This window comes from Danio rerio, chromosome 2 (genome assembly GCF_049306965.1).
Source record: "Danio rerio strain Tuebingen ecotype United States chromosome 2, GRCz12tu, whole genome shotgun sequence".
In the NCBI taxonomy this organism is placed as follows: Eukaryota; Metazoa; Chordata; class Actinopteri; order Cypriniformes; family Danionidae; genus Danio; species Danio rerio.
In genome coordinates this window covers 19,879,390-19,905,148 of record NC_133177.1, presented here as the reverse complement: position 1 = coordinate 19,905,148, position 25,759 = coordinate 19,879,390, and the positions used below count along the sequence as shown (strand labels likewise).

The 25,759-nt window shown below is 36.9% G+C and overlaps 1 protein-coding gene across 1 annotated transcript; it reads right to left on the bottom strand.

Annotated features, from left to right (window-relative positions):
* Positions 1–192: 192 nt before the first annotated feature.
* Positions 193–24,787, bottom strand: pimr199 (Pim proto-oncogene, serine/threonine kinase, related 199). Its single transcript, XM_073933039.1, has 21 exons — positions 24,612–24,787; positions 23,016–23,360; positions 22,604–22,846; positions 21,211–22,452; positions 20,518–21,021; positions 19,813–19,907; positions 19,657–19,707; positions 19,179–19,554; positions 18,892–19,062; positions 18,677–18,788; positions 8,155–8,267; positions 6,552–6,896; positions 6,132–6,374; positions 5,171–5,980; positions 4,436–4,981; positions 3,724–3,818; positions 3,568–3,618; positions 3,090–3,465; positions 2,803–2,973; positions 2,588–2,699; positions 193–2,494 (listed from the first exon to the last, which is right to left on the bottom strand). The coding sequence occupies exons 1-21, from the start codon at positions 24,658–24,660 to the stop codon at positions 2,470–2,472; spliced, it is 6,075 nt and encodes a 2,024-aa protein (XP_073789140.1). The 5' UTR covers positions 24,661–24,787; the 3' UTR covers positions 193–2,469.
* Between the last annotated feature and the right edge of the window lie 972 nt (positions 24,788–25,759).

Genomic DNA, 25,759 nt, shown 5'->3' with positions numbered 1-25,759 from the left:
GTGTGTGTGTGTGTGTGTTTAAACATTTTATTCAGTGCACACTAAAGTGAGCTTAACCTGACAAAAGCCTCAATTTGGAGCTATCACCATTAATAAAACTGTAGAAACATTTTGTAGTATAGAAAAACAACAGAAATATGCAAGTATTGATCAGGCAAAATAAAAAATAAAGATTGAGAATAACTGAATCATGACTGATTGAGAAGCATTTATTGTGATCCACATCATATCTTGCACTTTTATTCATTGTTTCTTCTTTGTTAGCGGCCACCTCCAGGATGTTGCCCAAGCAATACTCAGGTTTGCTGACTGTGTCAGAACCCTTAAAGGGACTGTTCATCCTAAATCAGGTCAATTAGCTGTTAGTTTACTCACACAAGCCAAGATATTTTAGCCAAATCTGAGGTCCTTATTGATTCATGTAATGGAAGTTACCAATAGGTACTATTGTTTTTCCCTGACAGCAAGTAGAAGATCTACGATGCCAAGACAGAACACATAAACATTGACGTAAACATATTAATTATTCTACTAAATCTAGAGTTGTCATGACAGAATGACAAAGTTCTGCTTTGTCATCAACTAGTTGGTTCAGGTGATTGTCACTGTTGCCTGATTGTTGTTAGTGCTGGCAATCTTTTCCCTCCTCCACCCCAGCTCCACCTGTGTATAGGTCTGCTACAGGGGATACATGTGTTTGCAGCAGTAGTGTGTTATTATATGTGGATCCTGGATGTGACAACCACAATAAAATACAAAATTACACTATGGGTGCTTTCAAACCTAGACTTTTGTTTCGGAACCTGGTACGGTTTCCCAGTAAGCGGGTCGTTTGGCATGTGTGAATCCAGCAATCGCGCTCGGATCCGTGCCAAAACAATCGGTCCGAGATTGTCTGGATGAGGTGGTCTCGGCTGGATTGAAACAAACTCTGGAGCGAATCGGTTGTAGTGAGAAAGCAAAACAATCCAATGAACTAACCAACCAGGCTATATCACAGTGCATTATGGTTATGTAGTTGAAACTTTGCTGTGTGAAAGCAAACTATACCAAGAACAAAGTGCAACATTGTAACCATTTAATCCCTGTTCCAGAACAAAAGAATCGATCCACAGGTGTGAAAGCACCCTAAGAGGCACAGTTACATTTTTAAATGAACTCACATTTGTATAAAGCTAACAATCTTTTTCCTCCTCCACCCCAGCTCCACCTGTATATAGATCTCCTACAGGGGTAACATGTGTTTGCAGCAGCAGGGTGTTATTATACAGTATGTGGATCCTGGATGTGACAACCACTATAAAAATGTAAGATTACATTAAGGGTGCTTCCACATCTGTGGTTCAGTTCATTTAGTCCTGACCAAGGGCAACAAATGCATTTTTCTGCCGTTTTTGGGTCCTTTTGACACCACACTGATTGATTTGGTCTGAACCAATTGAAAAAACAAAAAAAACCAAAATGCAGTCATATGACAAAATCCACATCACTCATTGGCCAGATGTTATTACATGCATTCCCTAAACTGCTTTCGATTGGTAAGAATTAACGCGCTGGAAAATGGCAATGGAACTCCATTCAGTATCAATCCTGATCAGTATCAATCTCCATCAAGTAAACAAACCAGCAGACACAATGTGGCGCTTTTCACTATGGAGGGCCGACTGACTGGCTGATTGTATCCCTGGTCATAGTGTACTATATAGTTTTTATACATTAATTTAGACAAACTATACATTTGAAGAATGAAGCGCAGCTGCGGCTGTTTAAATGTTTAAATGCATTGCAAACGGCGAATGCACATCGCAAGTCACTTTGTGAGGAGGCGTGAATTAATTTAGCTAAACTGCGACATGGTCATCTTCAGGAAATATTACCAGCGCTCTATCAGGTAATGTTTTTCCCTCTCTCTTTCTGTTTAAAATTATTGGTAAAGCGCTGTCAACAAGTATTTTTCCTCTACATCCCATAATGCACGGCACAATGGACTACAGCAGCTGGATTAGTCCAAAAAGCCGCAGTCCTTTTTGAGGTTGGATCTGTTCTAGTTCGGATCATGTTCTCACCACAAGGGAACCGCTCCAGGGTTCATTTGAGGGGTACGGAGACCTCCTGGAGGAGCTTTTTTTAGTCCGCTTTTGGTGGCACTCGAGTACGATTGCTACACTCACAACTGCTCAAACGAACCGCACCAAGAGGGAAAACGAACTCTAATGCGATTCAACCGAACTAAATAAGACAAGTGTGAAAACAATTTTAAATGAACTCACACATGTATAAAGCTAATAGTACTTGAATTAATTTCTTTGAAATGAGACACTGTTTATTTGGATTTCTTTGTTTTTATTTTTCATCTCAGAAACAGTAACTATTGACTTACATTACAAACAACAAGGACCTCAGAACATTCTTCTTTATTAATAGGCTGAGCTATCCCTTTACAATAAGTTTGCTTGATTGAAGACTCTTTCATGTCCGTTTCGTGCAGGTTGTGCTGGATAGAAAAAGAAAAAGTTAAGGTTCATGTTTGATAGCACTGTTTAGATTTAGAAATTGATTTCTGTCATTATCTCCTAAGAAACAATACCTGACTCCTGCTGCTGGCATTTGCTGAAACCACTCGTGGTTTAGGATGTCATCTACGGTGGATCTTTTGTTTGGATCAGTAATCAGGCACCCCGAGATCAAATCCTGGAATTCTGCAAGTGTTTACAAGAGAGCTGGTTAGTTACTGGCAGTGTCAAGTTTGAAAGTTTGCTGTGTTACGGCCATTGTGATACTGGTACTATAGTGTTCTCTAACCTCTGGATAGGCCCAATGGAAAAGTCAGACTGTTTGTCTTCATGTCTTCCAGTGATTTAAAGGGGTAGGTGCCACACATCAGTTTGTACATCAGATAGCCCAGAGACCACGCCGTTGTTGGGTCTGCCCGATATGCCAGGGTCGCAACATACTCTGGTGGACAGCATCCTCCTGTTCATAAAAATGCAAGACATAGACAGGTTAAGCAAACATTTCAACTTTCAGATATCCATTATATTAGTATCACAGTAAACACATCTCATTGTATGAAAGCTAACCCAACTCACCAGTAAATCCACCCACATAGACACTCTTGAGGAGATCACCACAGCCAAAGTCTATCAGTTTGACTTGGTGTGTCTCTGTGTTGATCACGCAGTTGTTTAACTTGATGTCCCGATGGAAGATACCTCTGTCGAGACAGTGCTTGCATCCGAGGACCACTTGGTACAAAATGCTACGTGCCTCAGATTCACTCTTTGTTTTGTTCTGAGTTATAAAGCTGAGCAGATTCACGCAGGGTTGCGGGTACTCCAAGATGAGTATGTAGCGTTGTTCCTCATCAAACCAGTCTATCATGTGAACGATGTAAGGGCTTATCGGTTGTTGATTCAGCAGCAGGTTTAATGACACTTCTGCCAACAGCGGCTTGGAAAGCCCAGGCTGGAGAAAATAGTTGAACAAAAGGTTAGGTATCTTTCAATGTCACTAGCATTTAAGATCATTTGCATTTTAATATATACAATATGTTCACGGACAACTTACAATTCTGATATACCAGTCTGCTCTTGTCTTCTTCACAAATTTGATGGCAACCTGCAAAAACAAAAAAAAGAGATGTTGGGTAAACTCTAATGAAATCTTTTCACCCTGGAAATTAGAAACATATGACTGAAATGTAAGCGCTGATATGTATTTTACCTGTTGTTGATTAAGTTTGTGGAGCCCCACAAACACTTCGCCAAAGCCTCCTTCTCCAAGCTTTTCTCCAACTTCGTATACTGCAGAAAATGGAACTGCAAAAAAGCACAAATGTTAATACTTTTCAACAAAAAATAGAATACAGAAGTGTTTTTTTCCAACTTCTACAGATATAAATCTACAGTTCTTAAATAAGTTATACAATCTAGTTTTAAAATAAAGCTCGTGCAGTTTGACCATGCAAAATTCAGCTATGAAGAGATAAAACAAGATGATTTTTATCTTCTACTGGTTTCACACGTTCACGTAGTGCAAATTCGCCAGTCAAAGTTTGTGTTTTTGGTCTGACTTGTTGACATGTTTGAATGGAAGTCTATGGGATGAATAGTGCAATATGACCATGGCTTAAGCCTGAAATACTTGAGTAGTTTGGTCGGGTGTGTTGAATTATGTCTGAAACTAAATCGTGATGGCTGTTTGAGTGTGTTTACGTAAGACATTTGTCATCTAAATATAACTCAAGTTTGAAAAAAACCCAAGATGACAATCACTTTCTTTACAATCATATTCTAACAGGCAATTAGGAAATCAATCAAATTCGATCAAGATTATTTGTACAGTACACATAAATAAACAGGTATAAATAAACAGAGGTACTATAAAAACTAGGAAGAATCATCAGTAAACGAACAAGAAAAGATAAAACACTCACGGATATTTGGACCCGGCGATGCAATGGTTCTCAACCAGCTTTTGTCTCCAATACGTCTGTGCTTGGTAGGTGCTCGAACAAACTTGGACGAACAAGGCTGGGAATCTTCTGAAGATTCTTCATCTGAAGATTCTTTGTCTGAAGAATTGTCAGTTTGATCCTGCAGATGTAATCGAACTACTTGCTCAGGAATGGGTGAGTCTGGCTTAGGAACAGGTGGTTCTGGCTCAGGAATGGGTGAATCAGGCTCAGGAATGGGTGAATCAGGCTCAGGAATGGGTGAGTCAGGCTCAGGAATGGGTGAATCAGGCTCAGGAATGGGTGAGTCAGGCTCAGGGATAAGTGAGTCTGGCTCAGGAATGGATGGCTCTGGCTCTGATGCAGGTGGATTTGGCTCAGAAGTGTGTGGATTTGGCTCTGCAGCAGCTGAACCTGTGTCTGGCCGTGGATTAACCACATTGTTCTTTTTGAGTACAGGTTTTACAGTCTGCCACGTTTTGTTGAAGAATGTATTGATTCTGTTCTTCTCAACATCTGTTGTTTTTTCTAGAAACCCCAGACACAAAAAAAGTTAGAAAATGGCACTCAATATCAGAAGTCATATACAGAGACTATCAACCAAAAACGATTTTATGATTTTGAAACTAACAAAAATACTGTGAATAAATAAATACATGACTTAAAAGGGTTACTTTACACGTTTGAAAAACAGCAATAAAATGACATTAAGCTCACCTTCATCTGGCTCTGGATTGTCTGGTTTTGCATCAGAGTTTGCTGGCTTATTGCTGGAAAGACCAGGATAAAGATCAGACTGATCGACTACTACCAGAGACTTAAGGCGGGACAGACCAAGCTGAAGATCAGTCTGATCGTCTACAGCCAGAGGCTCAAGGCTGGATGGACTAGACTTCAGATCAGCCTGATCGTCTACAGCCAGAGGCTCAAGGCTGGATGGACTAGACTGCAGATCAGCCTGATCATCTACAGCCCGAGACTCAAAACTGGACAGACCAAGCTTAAGATCAGCCTGATCGTCTACAGCCAGAGGCTCAAAACTGGACAGACCATTGTTAAGTTCAGCCTGATCGTCTACAGCCAGAGGCTCAAGGCTGGATGGACTAGACTGCAGATCAGCCTGACCTTCAATAGCCAGAGACTCAAGGCTGGATGGACTAGACTGCAGATCAGCCTGATCTTCAACAGCCAGAGGCTCAAAGCTGGACAGACCAAGCTGAGATTCAGCCTGAATGTCTACAGCCAGAGGCTCAAGGCCGGACAGACAAGACTGAAGATCAGCCTGATTGTCTACAGCCAGAGACCCAAAGCTGGACAGAGCAGACTGAAGATCATGCTGATCTTCTGCAGATGTTGTCTTGAGGTTGGATGGGCCTGGCTGTAGACCCACTGGTTCTGTGTCAGACGGAGGCTGTAAAAGAGATACTTCATTGCCTCGACGTCGACACTGATTGGCTTTCTGTAAAGCCAGCCATTTCTTTTTGAAGAATTCACAAAGGCTTTTCTTCTTCCTGTTTGGTTGTGTTTCTGAAAACAAAGACAAAAGATTTATAGTTACTACATTCACTTTCTTTAACTTGAAAATTAATTAAATATTTAATAATAAACATAATGTCACAGCATTTGTACATCATAGGCTATACATAGGGTTACTTGACACAAGTACTAGAATGCTCACCTTCAGCTGGCTCTGCAGTGGCTCTGTTTGCTTCAAAGTTTGTTGTTTTATTGCTGGAGAGACCAAGCTGAAGATCGTCTGTTGATGGGCCTGGCTGTGGACCCGGTGGTTCTGTGTCAGACGGAGGCTGTAAAGGAGAGACTTTACCGCCTCGACGTCGACACTGATTGGCTTTCTGTAAAGCCAGCCATTTATTCTTGAAGAATGCACAAAGGCTATTCTTCTTCCTGTTTGGTTGTGTTTCTGAAAACAATGACAAAAAAAAAAGATTTCTAGTTACTACAGTCACTTTCTTTAACTTGAAAATTTATTACATTTTAAACAATAAACATAATGTCACAGTATTAGTGCAGCATATGCTATATACATAGGGTTACTTGACACAAGTACAAAAAAACTGCATAAAAACGACAAGCTCACCTTCAGCTGGCTCTGGATTGTTTTCTTCAAAGTTGGTTAGCTTATTGCTGGATGGACCAGGCTGAACATCACGCTGATCGTCTACAGCTCGAGACCTGAGGCCGGACGGACCAGACTGAAGATCTGTCTGATCGTCTACAGCCAGAGACTCAAAGCTGGACAGACCAAGCTGAAGATTATCTGTTGATGGGCCTGGCTGTGGACCCGGTGGTTCTGTATCAGACGGAGGCTGTAAAGGAGATACTTTACAGTCTCGACGTCGACACTGACTGGCTTTCTGTAAAGCCAGCCGTTTATTTTTGAAGAATGCACAAAGGCAATTCTTCTTCCTGTTTGGTTGCGTTTCTGAAAACAATGACAAAAAAAAGATTTTAAGTTAATATATTCACTTTCTTTCAATTTAATAAATTAAAGAGTTTACAAAAAGCATAATTTCACAATGTGTGCATGTGTGTGTGTGTGTGTTAAGGGTTAAATGTAATAATGGGCAATCAGTTTGGATCCAGATACACGGATCAAAATAATTTGTATATAGACAAAATATAAATAACACTTATCTAATCATCGTATGATGATACTTATATTGAAAATATTTATGTCATCTGAGTTACATCCCTGCCACTTTTTATTTTGAACAACTGAGAAAAACAAAGACACGACAATACATTAAATCTAATAATTTCTTTCTCGTATCACATAAAAACAGAAACTAATATTATAATATAATTATTTTTTTGTTTTTATTAATTGTTAATCTTACCAATATTAGCAATGCATGACTAGACATATTAATTGTGTATTACTATATAGCATAACTGATTTTAGTTTCTTGGTCAGTTAATTGTCATTAAAATATCATAAAGATTTTAAAATGACCATTTAAATATCATATAAAGTTATTGAAAAGTCAAATTATTCAAGCTCCTGTAAGGAAAAGGCTATATATTACAAGTGTACAGTTGTAAACCGGATAAAATAACCATCCTATTTTAATTTAAATTTCTCATTTCTTTTATTTAGTCAGACAACATTACATATAATATGTCTCCATGTCTCCTGGAATCTCCCACATATTCATAGTGGACGCCTGATGCCCCAGAAATGGAGGCTTCCTACTTAAGCAAGGTTGTGATGTCTGTAATATGTTCAAATTAGCCATTGAGGTAACTTAAAGTTGGTTTTATATTCGCTCATTTGTTCAGTGAAGACTTGTGACATGTTCCTTTACCACCTTACTTTGATTATTTGGTCTGAAATCACATGTAAGTAAGACATTAAACAGCATTAGCACTATTTTGACTGTGAACAATGTTGTACTTTGATAATCATTTGCTGCTAACGTTATTGTGATTTCACTATTTAAAATGAACAAAAAATACTTTTCAGAAATTATATTATTAAGGAGAAAGTCCAAATCTGTAAATATAAAACCAAATTTTCCCTGATAAAATAGCCTACACACGCTCATCAGATGTAATGTCACATTACGCATAAATTATGAATTACGATGTTGACGTCCATGTTGAATTTATAAGCATAGATATTGTACTTGGAGAGTAGGCCTCAAACCTTTGTACACTAATAAATACAAACAAGAATTTACCTGTTGAGCTGTTCGCCATGACAGTGGCAGTAGAAGGCAAACTCGGCATCAATGAAACGTGGTAAAAACACTGTGATCGTCGCTTTTGCTCGACTAGTAAACTAGCCGTCAATCTGTGTTCAAGCGAGAAGTGTTTTGAAGATGTTTCTTAAGTGTTTGCTCTTTTGCAGCTTCACCGCGGTGACGTAATGAGTCCGTGGAATCTTTAGAACGAATTTCGAATAATGCGGTTGATGTTATTATTTGAAATATCACGGACATTTCTGACATTTAAAGTCACCTAAAGGAATCTAAAATGTTTAAATTTTTACATGTAAAATCTCCCAAAGTTTATGCTTGGGTTTTACAGAATTATTTGAATAAATCGTCATCAATAAAACAACTCTTCAGTTAAAATACATGATGTGCTATAGGATACTCAAACCGGAAAAATAAAAACGAAATAATAATATATATGATACTATTGTATTATATTTATATAGTAATGTAATAACTATTATTATTATTATTTTTAAAAAAAAATAATTTAGTTTTATTATTATTATTATTATTATTATTAAATGGCAAATGTTTTTACTTTACTTTTTAATTGTCCACAAGTAGAATTTTATCTTTGACTTCACAGTACCCAACCACATCAGCGTTCACATCACATATATCACAAAAAAACAAGCAACACAAAAAGCATTTAACAGAACATAAATCACATTAAAAATGTCATTTTTATTAATACACAATAGGTTCTTAAGTTTTTCCCCTGAAAACTTCTTAATCAAAATTGACACTGCTTAAAGCCGTATGTTTATCTAATAACTAAAAATGGCAAGCAGATAGAAATATGAAACCCTCATGCTTCTTCCACTAAGTTCATTTTTTTTTTAAATCTCTATTTATTACTTTTATTTTACGTCTGTGTTATTGTTGCTGTCATCATGTCTTTTTATTTTTGTTATCTTCTATACAACTATTTTATATCGAGTTAATATCCTACTTATATTCCTGTTCATTGTAGAGTCAATTCTGATTTTTTATATTTCTTCTCTTCTTAAAAGAAATCGGATAATGCGGACTGTAGCATTCACATTGTAAACATTTATTGTACTTTCAAAACCTTTAGAAATTTACATATTTTTATGAATGGATAAAAAATTTTAATCAATGAAATTTCCATAAAAAAGTTTGCATAGTTTAAGAGAAAGATTGGGTTAAAATAATATATTAAATTTTTCTGTCTTCTCTTTTCCAGTGATGGGTTACAGCTGGAAGGGCATCCGCTGTGTAAAAAAACATATGCTGAATAAGTTGGCAGTTCATTCCACTGTGGGGACCCCAGTTTAATAAAGGAACTAAGCCGAAAAGAAAATGAAGGAATGAATTTTCTGTCTTTTCACAAATAAAAGTTTGAAATTCACTTTTTACTGAAACGTTTTAATAAGCAATACCTTATCAAATAGTTACGCCCATTTGATATTAAAAGATTTTCATACCTTCCTGCTTTGCCATGGTATTATTTTTCCAATAATGTTTTTAAGATACTATAGTGCAATTTACGTAATAAGTTATTATGTTAACCGGGCAAATTAGGATAATTAATCTCGTTATTGGATAGTGGTTTGTTCTGTAGCCTAACCCAAAAGGAAAAAATGAAAGTGGGCTAATGATATTGATCTTATTTTATTTATTTTTTTATTTTAAAAAATTCCAAACCAAGTAAAATTTTCTACAGAAAAATACATCACCTAAGTATTTCATTCATTTTCTTGTCGGCTTAGTCCCTTTATTAATCTAATGTCGCCACAGCGGAATGAACTGCCAACTTATCCAGCAAGTTTTTACGCAGCGGATGCCCTTCAAGCCGCAACCCATCTCTGGGTAACATCCACACTCACATTCACACACTACGGACAATTTAGCCAACCCAATTCACCTGTACCGCATGTCTAGAGAACTAAACGAGTTAGTGAGGCCATCTGGTGTGTGGCTCTCTCGACATTGAGAAAAAGCACAAAGTATTAACCTGTTTTTTTTTTACTTAAATTGTGTGGCCAGTATCAAATATTTATTTTATGAATTTATTTTATTATTATTATTAGAATGATTAGTTTACATATCATGTATTACATAATATATTTATATATAAGTTAAAGTCAGAATTATTAGCCCCCCTGTTTATTTTTTCCCCAAATTCTGTTTAACAGAGAGATTTTTTTTCAACACATTTCTAATCATAGTAGTTTTAATAATTCATTTCTAATAACTGATTTATTTTATCTTTGCCATGTGTCAATAATAGTTGACTAGATTTTTCTAGACAATTCTATACAGCTTAAAGTGACATTTAAAGGCTTATTTAGGTTAATTAGGTTAACTAGGCAGGTTAGGGTAAATAGGCAAGTCATTGTGTAAAAATGGTTTGTTCTGTCATAAAAAAAAATTAAAATTGTAAAAAATAATATTGACCTTAAATTGGCATTTAAAAAAATGAAAACTGCTTTCATTCTAGCCGAAATAAAACAAATAAGACTAAGAAAATATTATCAGACATACTGTGAAAATTGTCTTGCTCTGTTAAACATAATTTTGGGAAATATTTAAAAAAGAAAACAAAAATCAAAGGGGGGCTAATAATTCTAAATTCAACTATACTACATAGATTCAAACTAGTGGTGCAAGGCTTGGTGCTGGGAGCTTTTTAGACACTCCTGTTATATTGTGGCTGTTGCAGCCATGATGTTGTAAAATGAACCTAATCAAAAAATAAAAAGTATTTGAGGTGATGTGCTGCCATAAACGTATGCTATGTAGTACACGATAAACGCCATCTCTGGCTGACTCTAAACGTTTAATAATTGTAAACAAATCCTGTGAGCGCATGCGCAGAGTCCGAGTGCTAATAGGGTTTTGTCAGGAGTAGCGTCTGTTGTTAGCTAAACATCTATACGAAGGTTAAGGGAAGTTATTGGGGTTCCATGGTCAAATACTCCTGAATGGTTACTACCAAAACCCATTGTTGATACATCACTTTAAAGATAGGAGATAAGAGTGCGGAGGGCAATTTTAATATTCAAAGGGTGCAAACATATATTAAAGACAAATATTTTAATCATGTTTTAATATATACAGAAGCATCTAAAGATAGAGGAAACAGAGTGGGGGTAGCATACACAGTAATAGATTTTAGAATTAAAGTTATTAAAAGAATATCAGATGACCTTTCAGTGTATACTGGAGAAATGGTGGCAATACTAATGGCACTTCAATGGGTTGAGGAAAACAGACGGTTAGGAGCATTGGTATGTTCGACTTAAATTACTCACTGATGACATTAGAGAGTGGACATTCTGAAAGCAGAAAGGATATATTGATCGAGATATTGCAAACAATAAATCGCATTCAGATGATGGGATTAGAAACTCGTAGCGGAATAACAGGGAATGAGTTGGCAGATGATGGCGCTAAAGAAGCTAAAAGGAAATCAGTTACAGACATGGAAATAAAATATAGTAAAAGTGAGATAAAGGTTTTAATTAAGCGAATTTTAAAAAGTGGGTGGCAAAAACAATGGGAGGAAGGAAAAAATGGGAGGTGGTTGTTTAATATTTAAGGAAATGTGGATAAAGGAAGAATAACGAGTAGAAGTAGGAGGGAAGAGAGCATAATATCAAGAATTAGATTTGGACTCAGGACTCAACAGTATATTGTACAAAATGAATTAACATCAGACAGGAAGATGTGATTTTTGTGGGCAAGAAAAAACCGTGGAGCATGTTACAATAGGGAAAGGAAGTGTTTATTTTAAATTAAAAAAGAATCAATGCAAATTTTAATTTGATTAAAATACTAAAAAACAAGTCAGATGAGGACTGTATAAAATTTTTAAATGTCTAAATTAGATAAAAGGATTTAGATATAAAGATATAAGTGGTGTAGGAATATATATATATATATATATATATATATATATATATATATATATATATATATATATATATATATATATATATATATATATATATATATATGCGATCATGGCCCACACTCCTAACCAGCAGGTGGCGGTAATGCACCTAAAAGTTGTATGCTAACTGCCAATAAAACTCATAAGAAGAAGAAGAAGTCATTAGGGTTTTGTTGGAAAAAGTTAGTAAGTATTTTTAAATTACCTTCTCTAATGTTCTATATTTGTTTATTTTCGTTAGAGTCTGCTGTTTAAAATGGATTTGTCAATGTTTTGATAAAGTTTCTAGCTCTTGGGAGCTAACCGTTACACCTCCATTAAAGTAACCAACAGCTGGTTTCCCATGTTAACGTATGCGGGTTTTATATTATAGTTTTTATTTGAAAATGGTACATGTTGCACGGACGGGGGTGAGCTTTGCATAGTTTTGATCTTTTAGCTTATTCGATGCTTTTCGTACGTGCTAATGTTTACCTTTGGCCTAACTCGTTAGCCTAGCCACACGACTTTTAATGATACGCAGGTGTCGGCCAATCAGCATCATTGATATCATTGATATTGACATTTTTGATATGAGGCGGGGTGTGTGAATGGGCATGACGTGTATTGTGTACACACCAATGACTGTAAAAAATATGGACGACGCGACAGCCCTTTTTCCCGTTGAACGCCTTGAGGGCAAAACGTCTGCTTGACGGGCACAAACTGTCGCAAAAGACTGCTGAAATTGGAGCCAGACATGCGCAGAAGGATTGTCTGATGGAGCCAGAGGAGGAGCCGCGAAAATGAGCAGAGTCGAGCTTCCAATCAAACGCTTTATGTAAAATCAACTACGCCCCCCGAACTTCTCAGCATGCGTTTGCTGTCATATCAACACAAATGGATGTAATAACGTTAACAAATATGAGGGTTTTATATATTCAATCGCGCCAGCTCCAGGCCGCAGCGCATAACCTACTTGCGGCGTCGCGGGCTGATTCCGGCTCACATGCGGCAGCGCCTGCTCGCTCGGCCGCCGCATCTGGCTCGATTGACTCGGGCTGAAATTGGGTAGTGAGTCCAGGCATCCGGAGTAGGTCCAGCAGAGGTAACATTAGTCAGTCTGAGCTCTAAGAGATAAGTCTCCGGCAGGCGAGAATCTAGCCGGAACTGTGTTTTGCTATCTGGGTGGCTAGGCGTGTATCAGCAAACTAATAAAGCCCAAAAAAAGCCCTGAACTTAGCGAATAAACAGTGTTCCACCAGGATCATGTATGTCAGAAACTATAGTTTACTGCTGAACTCATTTTGTCATGGTAAAATAACACAGAAATCGAATAATAACATTTCAGTCTACTTCAGTCTCCTGCCGAAGCTCAGACGCCGCGCTTTGAGAAACTGTCAATCACAGCTGTCAATCACGATGACACGCCCAGCATTAAATTACTGCTAAAAACAAACTGTTTACAAAAATGAAGATCTGCACCTATTTCAGCCCAATAACCAGTGCCTTAATCGACCAGAACTATCTTTCGGGACATTTTATTGCAAGTGTAATATTTTTTTTTATTTGGGCTCAAGTCTCCTTCATTAACACGGAGGAGGCGGGCTTTATGACTTGTACTGCAGCCAGCCCCCAGGGGGCGATCTAACGGCCGAAACCTTCACTCAAACGTAGGCTTGCGGCACACTTGGTACACACTGTATGAGAAGCCTGTTAGAAAGTGTTTTTTATTTGTCCACTGTCATTACTATATAAAGCCTAATTGACCGTTTTTCAAGGAAATGTTTCAGCTGTAGATTGTCTCATGTGGTTTGACGTTTTAGATAAATTTGAAACATTTGGTTTATTGAATTTTATTTAATTTATATATATATATATATATATATATATATATATATATATATATATTTTTTTTTTTTTTTTTTTTTTTTTTAAATTTTATTTATTTATTTTTTTATTTATTCATTTTTTTAATCCACAAAGCGTGCAGCTTTTTGGCTCGTTTCCACTGACTGGTACAGTACGATACAGTTAAATGTCACTTTAAGCTGAATAGAAGTGTCTTGAACAATATCTAGTCAAATATTATTTACTGTCATCATGGCAAACATCAAATAAATCAGTTATTAGAAATGAGTTAAATAAAACTATTATGTTTAGAAATATGTTGAAAAAATCTGCTCTGTTAAACAGAAATTGAAGAAAAAAAATAAACAAAAGGGAATAGTAATAATGACTTCAACTATATATATATATATAATGACTGACCCATATTGCACACACAAATGTTACATCTGTAAGACATGCCATCATGACTAATTAATCAGATTTTTTTACACTGTAAATTAAAAAATATCGAGTAAAATGTTATGTACTGTCAGTTATTAGTTATTAAAAACATTATGTTTAGAAATGTCTTGAAAAAATCTTTACTTCGTTAAACAGAAATTGCGGGAAAAATATACAGGGGGGTTAATTATTCACGAGGGCTTCAACTAATAATAAACAGTTGAAGTCAGAATTGTTTGCCCCCCCCCTTTTTTTTTTTATATTTCCCCAATAATGTTTAACAGAGCAAGGAAAATTTCACAGTATGTCTGATAATATTTTTTCTTCAGGAGAAAGTCTTATTTGTTTCATTTTGGCTAGAATAAAAGCAGTTTTTAATTTTTTTAAAAACATTTTAAGGACAACATCATAAGCCCCTTTAAGCTATATTTTTATCGATAGTCTAAAGAACAAACCATCGTTATACAATAACTTGCCTAATTACCATAAACAGCCTAGTTAACCAAATTAACCTAGTTAAGCCTTTAAATGACACTTTAAGCTGAATAAAAGTGTCATGAACAATGTCTAGTCAAATATTATTTACTGTCATCATGGCAAAGATAAAATAAATCAGTTATTAGAAATGAGTTATTAAAATGATTATGTTTAGAAATGTGTTGAAAATATCCGCTGTGTTAAACAGAAATGGGGGAAAAATAAACAGGGGGCCTAATAATTCTGACTCTTTATATAATGACTGACCCATATTGCACACACAAATGTTACATCTGTAAGACATATTTTAAATAGCATTTGGTCTCTGAAACATCTGCTTTTTACAGTAATCTTATAAACCCTTTTAAAGGTCTGTTTTCCAAACATTCTAAATCATAATCATAAAGATGTATTATAAATTTGTTTAATATCTGTCTGGAGAAAAGACAAAGTCCACATGTAAACACCAACATCATATAGACGTCTCTGTGATGCTGTCGAGGTTCATTTTAACACAGCCATCTTTGATTAAAGTTTTGGAAAATACAAGCAAGTAGTTTTTATCTTAAAATGTGAGGCTCCTGGTGTCAAGTGCAAATCAGCGATGAACAGTGCTGATTTTAAAAATGAATCAAAGTCAATATTGCAGTATTGGTTCATTATTCTCTAATATGGGTAAGTTACGGTCTTGTATAAGCGTTGAATATGCATTAAGTATTTATTTTCCTAAATGAATCATGTTTTTCTAACCCCACACAGTGTCAGGGGCTTTCTGTATATGCCACACTATTCCATCATTTCTTTTACACATCAGATGCCCTTCCAGCCACAACCCACTGTGAAAAACAAAAGAAGTTGACTCAAAATTATAAGGCAACAAACTTCAGGACATTTTTGAGTTGACTCAACTTTCAACCCAATTACTGCACTTAACTCGATTTAAGTTGAGCAAACTCAAAAATGTCCTTATGTTTGTTGCCTTAAAATTTAAGTTGAGTCAACTTTTTTTACAGTGTGGGAAACACCCATACACTCTCGCATTCACACACTACGACCAATTTAGTTAATCCAATTCACCCATACCACGTCTTTGAACTGTGGACAGCCAGGACTTGAACCAGCGACCTTCCTGTTAGGAACCACTGAGCCACTGTGCTGCCCAATATAAGAATGTGCATTATTAAAATCATTAGGTCTATGGAAACTCACCATAAAGATAGTTGACGTGTGTGTGTGTGTGTGTGTGTGTGTGTGTTTAAACATTTTATTCAGTGCACACTAAAGTGAGCTAAACCTGGCAAAAGCCTCAATTTGGAGCTATCACCATTAATAAAATTGTAGAAACATTTTGTAGTATAGAAAAACAACAGAAATATGCAAGTATTGATCAGGCAAAATAAAAAATAAAGATTGAGAATAACTGAATCATGACTGATTGAGAAGCATTTATTGTGATCCACATCATATCTTGCACTTTTATTCATTGTTTCTTCTTTGTTAGCGGGCACCTCCAGGATGTTGCCCAAGCAATACTCAGGTTTGCTGACTGTGTCAGAACCCTTAAAGGGATCGTTCATCCTAAATCAGGTCAATTAGCTGTTAGTTTACTCACACAAGCCAAGATATTTTAGCCAAATCTAAGGTCCTTATTGATTCATGTAACGGAAGTTACCAATAGTTACTATTGTTTTTCCCTGACAGCATGTAGAAGATCTACGATGCCAAGACAGAACACATAAACATTGACGTAAACATATTAATTATTCTACTAAATCTAGAGTTGTCATGACAGAATGACAAAGTTCTGCTTTGTCATCAACTAGTTGGTTCAGGTGATTGTCACTGTTGCCTGATTGTTGTTAGTGCTGGCAATCTTTTCCCTCCTCCACCCCAGCTCCACCTGTGTATAGGTCTGCTACAGGGGATACATGTGTTTGCAGCAGTAGTGTGTTATTATATGTGGATCCTGGACGTGACAACCACAATAAAATACAAAATTACACTATGGGTGCTTTCAAACCTAGACTTTTGTTTCGGAACCTGGTACGTTTTCCCAGTTAGCGCGGTTCGTTTGGCATGTGTGAATCCAGCAATCGCGCTCTGATCCGTGCCAAATAATCGGTCCGAGATCGTCTGGATGAGGTGGTCTCGGCTCGATTGAAACAAACTCTGGAGCGAATCGGTTGTAGTGAGAAAGCAAAACAATCCAATGAACTAACCAACCAGGCTATATCACAGTGCATTATGGTTATGTAGTTGAAACTTTGCTGTGTGAAAGCAAACTATACCAAGAACAAAGTGCAACATTGTAACCATTTTAATCCCTGTTCCAGAACAAAAGAATCGATCCACAGGTGTGAAAGCACCCTAAGAGGCACAGTTACATTTTTAAATGAACTCAAATTTGTATAAAGCTAACAATCTTTTCCCTCCTCCACCCCAGCTCCACCTGTATATAGATCTGCTACAGGGGTTACATGTGTTTGCAGCAGCAGGGTGTTATTATACAGTATGTGGATCCTGGATGTGACAACCACAATAAAAATGTAAGATTACACTAAGGGTGCTTCCACATCTGTGGTTCAGTTCATTTGGTCCTGACCAAGGGCAACAAATGATACAGTGGACTGAGTGGAGCATTTCTCTGCCGTTTTTGGGTCCTTTTGACACCACACTGATTGATTTGGTCTGAACCAATTGAAAAAAAAAAACAAAACAAAATGCAGTCATATGACAAAATCCACATCACTTATTGGCCAGATGTTATTACATGCACTTCCTAAACTGCTTTCGATTGGTCAGAATTAACGTGCAGGAAAATGGCAATGGAACTCCCGCAAGTAAACAAACCAGCAGACACAAAATGACGCTTTTCACTATGGAGGGCCGACTGACTGGCTGATTGTATCCCTGGTCATAGTGTACTATATAGTTTTTCATACATTAATTTAGACAAACTATACATTTAAAGAATGAAGCGCAGCTGCGGCTGGAAAACAATGTTTAAATGCATTGCAAACGGCGAATGCACATTGCAAGTCACTTTGTGAGGAGGCGTGAATTAATTTAGCTAAACTGCGACATAGTCATCTTCAGGAAATATTACCAGCGCTCTATCAGGTAATGTTTTTCCCTCTCTCTTTCTGTGTAAAATTATTGGTAAAGCGCTGTCAACAAGTATTTTTCCTCTACATCCCATAATGCACGGGGCAATGGACTACAGCAGCTGGATTAGTCCAAAAAGCCGCAGTCCTTTTTGAGGTTGGATCTGTTCTAGTTCGGATCATGTTCTCACCACAAGCGAACCGCTCCAGGGTTCATTTGAGGGGTACGGAGACCTCCTTGAGGAGCTTTTTTTAGTACGCTTTTGGTGGCACTCGAGTACGATTGCTACACTCACAACTGCTCAAACGAACCGCACCAAGAGGGAAAACAAACTCTAATGCGATTCAACCAAACTAAATAAGACAAGTGTGAAAACTATTTTAAATGAACTCACACATGTGTAAAGCTAATAGTACTTGAATTAATTTCTTTGAAATGAGACACTGTTTATTTGGATTTCTTTGTGTTTATTTTTCATCTCAGAAACAGTAACTATTGACTTACATTACAAACAACAAGGACCTCAGAACATTCTTCTTTATTAATAGGCTGAGCTATCCCTTTACAATAAGTTTGCTTGATTGAAGACTCTTTCATGTCCGTTTCGTGCAGGTTGTGCTGGATAGAAAAAGAAAAAGTTAAGGGTTATGTTTGATAGCACTGTTTAGATTTAGAAATTGATTTCTGTCATTATCTCCTAAGAAACAATACCTGACTCCTGCTGCTGGCATTTGCTGAAACCACTCGTGGTTTAGGATGTCATCTACGGTGGATCTTTTGTTTGGATCAGTGATCAGGCACCCCGAGATCAAATCCTGGAATTCTGCAAGTGTTTACAAGAGAGCTGGTTAGTTACTGACAGTGTCAAGTTTGAAAGTTTGCTGTGTTACGGCCATTGTGATACTGGTACTATAGTGTTCTCTAACCTCTGGATAGGCCCAATGGAAAAGTCAGACTGTTTGTCTTCATGTCTTCCAGTGATTTAAAGGGGTAGATGCCACACATCAGTTTGTACATCAGATAGCCCAGAGACCATGCCGTTGTTGGGTCTGCCCGATATGCCAATGTCGCAACATACTCTGGTGGACAGCATCCTCCTGTTCATAAAAATGCAAGACATAGACAGGTTAAGCAAACATTTCAACTTTCAGATATCCATTATATTAGTATCACAGTAAACACATCTCATTGTATGAAAGCTAACCCAACTCACCAGTAAATCCACCCACATAGACACTCTTGAGGAGATCTCCACAGCCAAAGTCTATCAGTTTGACTTGGTGTGTCTCGGTGTTGATCACGCAGTTGTTTAACTTGATGTCCCGATGGAAGATACCTCTGTCGAGACAGTGCTTGCATCCGAGGACCACTTGGTACAAAATGCTACGTGCCTCAGATTCACTCTTTGTTTTGTTCTGAGTTATAAAGCTGAGCAGATTCACGCAGGGTTGTGGGTATTCCATGATGAGTATGTAGCGTTGTTCCTCATCAAACCAGTCTATCATGTGAACGATGTAAGGGCTTATCGGTTGTTGATTCAGCAGCAGGTTTAATGACACTTCTGCCAACAGCGGCTTGGAAAGCCCAGGCTGGAGAAAATAGTTGAACAAAAGGTTAGGTATCTTTCAATGTCACTAGCATTTAAGATCATTTGCATTTAAATATATACAATATGTTCACGGACAACTTACAATTCTGATATACCGGTCTGCTCTTGTCTTCTTCACAAATTTGATAGCAACCTGCAAAAACAAAAAAAAGAGATGTTGGGTAAACTCTAATGAAATCTTTTCACTCTGGAAATTAGAAACATATGACTGAAATGTAAGCGCTGATATGTATTTTACCTGTTGTTGATTAAGTTTGTGGAGCCCCACAAACACTTCGCCAAAGCCTCCTTCTCCAAGCTTCTCTCCAACTTCGTATACTGCAGAAAATGGAACTGCAAAAAAGCACAAATGTTAATAATTTTTAACAAAAAATGGAATACAGAAGTGTTTTTTTCCAACTTCTACAGATATAAATCTACAGTTCTTAAATAAGTTATACAATCTAGTTTTAAAATAAAGCCGCAATCGCACTACAGTTTGACCATGCAAAATTCAGCTACGAAGAGATAAAACAAGATGATTTTTATCTTCTACTGGTTTCACACGTTCACGTAGTGCAAATTCGCCAGTCAAAGTTTGTGTTTTTGGTCTGACTTGTTGACATGTTTGAATGGAAGTCTATGGGGTGATTAGTGCAATATGACCATGGCTTAAGCCTGAAATACTTGAGTAGTTTGGTCTGGTGTGTCGAATTATGTCTGAAACTAAATCGTAATGGCTGTTTGAGTGTGTTTACATAAGACATTTGTCATCTAAATATAACTCAAGTTTGAAAAAAAACAAGATGACAACCACTTTCTTTACAATCATATTCTAACAGGCAATTAGGAAATCAATCAAATTCGATCATGACTATTTGTACACTACACATAAATAAACAGAGTTACTATAAAAACTAGGAACAATCATCAGTAAACGAACAAGAAAAGATAAAACACTCACGGATATTTGGACCCGGCGATGCGATGGTTCTCAACCAGCTTTTGTCTCCAATACGTCTGTGCTTAGTAGGTGCTCGAACAAACTTAGACAAACAAGGCTGGGAATCTTCTGAAGATTCTTCATCTGAAGATTCTTTGTCTGAAGAATTGTCAGTTTGATCCTGCAGATGTAATCGAACTACTTGCTCAGGAACTGGTGAGTCTGGCTTAGGAACAGGTGGTTCTGGCTCAGGAATGGGTGAATCAGGCTCAGGGATAAGTGAGTCTGGCTCAGGAATGGGTGGTTCTGGCTCAGGGATAAGTGAGTCTGGCTCAGGAATGGGTGGTTCTGGCTCTGATGCACGTGAATCTGGCTCAGAAGTGTGTGGATTTGGCTCTGCAGCAGCTGAACCTGTGTCCAGCCGTGGATTAACCACATTGTTCTTTTTGAGTACAGGTTTTACAGTCTGCCACGTTTTGTTGAAGAATGTATTGATTCTGTTCTTCTCAACATCTGTTGTTTTTTCTAAAAACCCCAGACACAAAAAAAGTTAGAAAATGGCACTCAATATCAGAAGTCATATACAGAGACTATCAACCAAAAATGATTTTAGGATTTTGAAACTAACAAAAATACTGTGAATAAATAAATACATGACTTAAAAGGGTTACTTTACACGTTTGAAAAACAGCAATAAAATGACATTAGGCTCACCTTCATCTGGCTCTGGATTGGCTGGTTTTGCATCAGAGTTTGCTGGCTTATTGCTGGAAAGACCAGGATAAAGATCAGACTGATCGACTACTACCAGAGACTTAAGGCCGGACAGACCAAGCTGAAGATCAGTCTGATCGTCTACAGCCAGAGACTCAAAACTGGACTGACCAAGCTTAAGATCAGTCTGATCGTCTACAGCCAGAGGCTCAAAACTGGACAGACCAAGCTGAAGATCAGTCTGATCGTCTACAGCCTGAGGCTCAAAACTGGACAGACCAAGCTTAAGATCAGTCTGATCGTCTACATCCTGGGGCTCAAAACTGGACAGACCAAGCTTAAGATCAGTCAGATCGTCTACAGCCGGATGCTCAAAACTGAACAGACCAAGCTTAAGATCAAGCTGATCGTCTACAGCCAGAGGCTCAAGGCTGGATGGACTAGACTGCAGATCAGCCTGATCTTTAATAGCCAGAGGCTCAAGGCTGGATGGACTAGACTGCAGATCAGCCTGATCGTCTACAGCCAGAGACTCAAAACTGGACAGACCAAGCTTAAGATCAGTCTGATCGTCTACAGCCAGAGGCTCAAGGCCGGACAGACCAAGCTGAAGTTCAGCCTGATCGTCTACAGCCACAGGCTCAAGGCTGGATGGACTAGACTGCAGATCAGCCTGATCGTCTACAGCCAGAGACTCAAAACTGGACAGACCAAGCTTAAGATCAGTCTGATCGTCTACAGCCAGAGGCTCAAGGGTGAATGGACTAGACTGCAGATCAGCCTGATCTTCAACAGCCAGAGACTTAAGGTTGGATGGACTAGACTGCAGATCAGCCTGATCTTCAACAGCCAGAGACTCAAGGCTGGATGGACTAGACTGCAGATCAGCCTGATCTTCAACAGCCAGAGGCTCAAAGCTGGACAGACCAAGCTGAGGTTCAGCCTGAATGTCTACAGCCAGAGGCTCAAGGCCGGACAGACAAGACTGAAGATCAGCCTGATCGTCTACAGCCAGAGACCCAAAGCTGGACAGAGCAGACTGAAGATCATGCTGATCTTCTGCAGATGTTGTCTTGAGGTTGGATGGGCCTGGCTGTGGACCCACTGGTTCTGTGTCAGACAGAGGCTGTAAAAGAGATACTTCATTGCCTCGACGTCGACACTGATTGGCTTTCTGTAAAGCCAGCCATTTCTTTTTGAAGAATTCACAAAGGCTTTTCTTCTTCCTGTTTGGTTGTGTTTCTGAAAACAAAGACAAAAGATTTCTAGTTACAACATTCACTTTCTTTAACTTGAAAATTAATTAAATATTTAATAATAAACATAATGTCACAGCATTTGTACATCATAGGCTATACATAGGGTTACTTGACACAAGTATGAAAAGGCTCACCTTCAGCTGGCTCTGCAGTGGCTCTGTTTGCTTCAAAGTTTGTTGTTTTGTTGCTGGAGAGACCAAGCTGAAGATCGTCTGTTGATGGGCCTGGCTGTGGACCCGGTGGTTCTGTGTCAGACGGAGGCTGTAAAGGAGAGACTTTACTGCCTCGACGTCGACACTGATTGGCTTTCTGTAAAGCCAGCCATTTATTCTTGAAGAATGCACAAAGGCTATTCTTCTTCCTGTTTGGTTGTGTTTCTGAAAACAATGACAAAAAAAAGATTGCTAGTTACTACAGTCACTTTCTTTAACTTGAAAATTTATTAAATTTTAAACAATAATGTCACAGTATTAGTGCAGCATATGCTATATACATAGGGTTACTTGACACAAGTACAAAAAAACTGCATAAAAACGACAAGCTCACCTTCAGCTGGCTCTGGATTGTTTTCTGCAAAGTTGGTTAGCTTATTGCTGGATGGACCAGGCTGAACATCACGCTGATCGTCTACAGCTCGAGACCTGAGGCCGGACGGACCAGACTGAAGATCTGTCTGATCGTCTACAGCCAGAGACTCAAAGCTGGACAGACCAAGCTGAAGATTATCTGTTGATGGGCCTGGCTGTGGACCCGGTGGTTCTGTGTCAGACGGAGGCTGTAAAGGAGATACTTTACAGTCTCGACGTCGACACTGACTGGCTTTCTGTAAAGCCAGCCGTTTATTTTTGAAGAATGCACAAAGGCAATTCTTCTTCCTGTTTGGTTGCGTTTCTGAAAACAATGACAAAAAAAGATTTTAAGTTAATATATTCACTTTCTTTCAATTTAATAAATTAAAGAGTTTACAATAAACATAATTTCACAATGTGTGCGTGTGTGTGTGTTAAGGGTTAAATGTAATAATGGGCAATCAGTTTGGATCCAGATACACGGATCAAAATAATTTGTATATAGACAACATATAAATAACACTTATCTAAACATCGTATGATGATACTTATATTGAAAATATTTATGTCATCTGAGTTACATCCCTGCCACTTTTTATTCTCAACAACTGAGAAAAACAAAGACACGACAATACATTAAATCTAATAATTGCTTTCTCGTATCACATAAAAACAGAAACTAATATTATAATATAATTATTTTTTTGTTTTTATTAATTGTTAATGTTACCAATATTAGCAATGCATGACTAGACATATTAATTGTGTATTACTATATAGCATAACTGATTTTAGTTTCTTGGTCAGTTAATTGTCATTAAAATATCATAAAGATTTTAAAATGACCATTTAAATATCATATAAAGTTATTGAAAAGTCAAATTATTCAAGCTCCTGTAAGGAAAAGGTTATATATTACAAGTGTACAGTTGTAAACCGGATAAAATAACCATCCTATTTTAATTTAAATTTCACATTTCTTTTATTTAGTCAGACAACATTACATATAATATGTCTCCATGTCTCCTGGAATCTCCCACATATTCATAGTGGACGCCTGATGCCCCAGAAATGGAGGCTTCCTACTTAAGCAAGGTTGTGATGTCTGTAATATGTTCAAATTAGCCATTGAGGTAACTTAAAGTTGGTTTTATATTCGCTCATTTGTTCAGTGAAGACTTGTGACATGTTCCTTTACCACCTTACTTTGATTATTTGGTCTGAAATCACATGTAAGTAAGACATTAAACAGCATTAGCACTATTTTGACTGTGAACAATGTTGTACTTTGATAATCATTTGCTGCTAACGTTATTGTGATTTCACTATTTAAAATGAACAAAAAATACTTTTCAGAAATTATATTATTAAGGAGAAAGTCCAAATCTGTAAATATAAAACCAAATTTTCCCTGATAAAATAGCCTACACACGCTCATCAGATGTAATGTCACATTACGCATAAATTATGAATTACGATGTTGACTGCCATGTTGAATTTATAAGCATAGATATTGTACTTGGAGAGTAGGCCTCAAACCTTTGTACACAAATAAATACAAACAAGAATTTACCTGTTGAGCTGTTCGCCATGACAGTGGCAGTGGAAGGCAAACTCGGCATCAATGAAACGTGGTAAAACACTGTGATCGTCGCTTTTGCTCGACTAGTAAACTAGCCGTCAATCTGTGTTCAAGCGAGAGGTGTTTTGAAGATGTTTCTTAAGTGTTTGCTCTTTTGCAGCTTCACCGCGGTGACGTAATGAGTCCGTGGAATTTTTAGAACGAATTCGAATAATGCGGTTGATGCTATTATTCGAAATATCACGGACATTTCTGACATTTACAGTTACTTAAAGGAATCAAACAAGTTTAATTGAGACATGTAAAATATCGCAAAGATTTTGGTTGGTTTTACAGAATTATTTGAATAATATATATTATACTATAATATATTGATATATAATATATAATGTAATAACTAATATTATTATTATTAAAAAGTGTTTTATTTAATTTTATAATATTAATAATAATAATAATAATAATAATTATTATTATTATTATTATTATTAAATGGCAAATGTTTTTACATTAACTTTTTTATTTTCCACAATTTTTTTTTGTTGGCTTTACCACCCAACCACATCAGCGTTCACATGTATCACAAAAAAAACAAGCAACACAAAAAGCATTTAATAGAACATAAATCACATTAAAATGTCATTTTTATTTAAAAACAGAAATTTCTCAAGTTTTTCACTTGCAAATATCTTAATTGAAATTGACTTACTGCTTAAAGCCATATGTTTATCTAATAACTAAAAATTGCAAGCAGATAGAAATATGAAACCCTCATGCTTCATCCAGTAAGTTCATTTTTTTAAATCTCTTTTTTTGTTACTTTTTTTACATCTCTGTTATTGTTGCTGTCATGTCTTTTTATTTTTGTTATCTTCTATACAACTATTTTATTTTGAGTTAATATCCTACTTGTATTCCTGTTCATTGTAGAGTCAATTCAGATTTTTTTATATTTCTTCTCTTCTTAAAAGAAATTGGATAATGCGGAGTGTAGCATTCACATTGTAAACATTTATTCTACATTCAAAACCTTTAGAAATTTACATATTTTTATAAATGGATAAAAATTAGAATGAATGAAATTTCCATAAATAAAAATGATCACATAATTTCAGAGAAAGATTGGGCTAAAATAATAT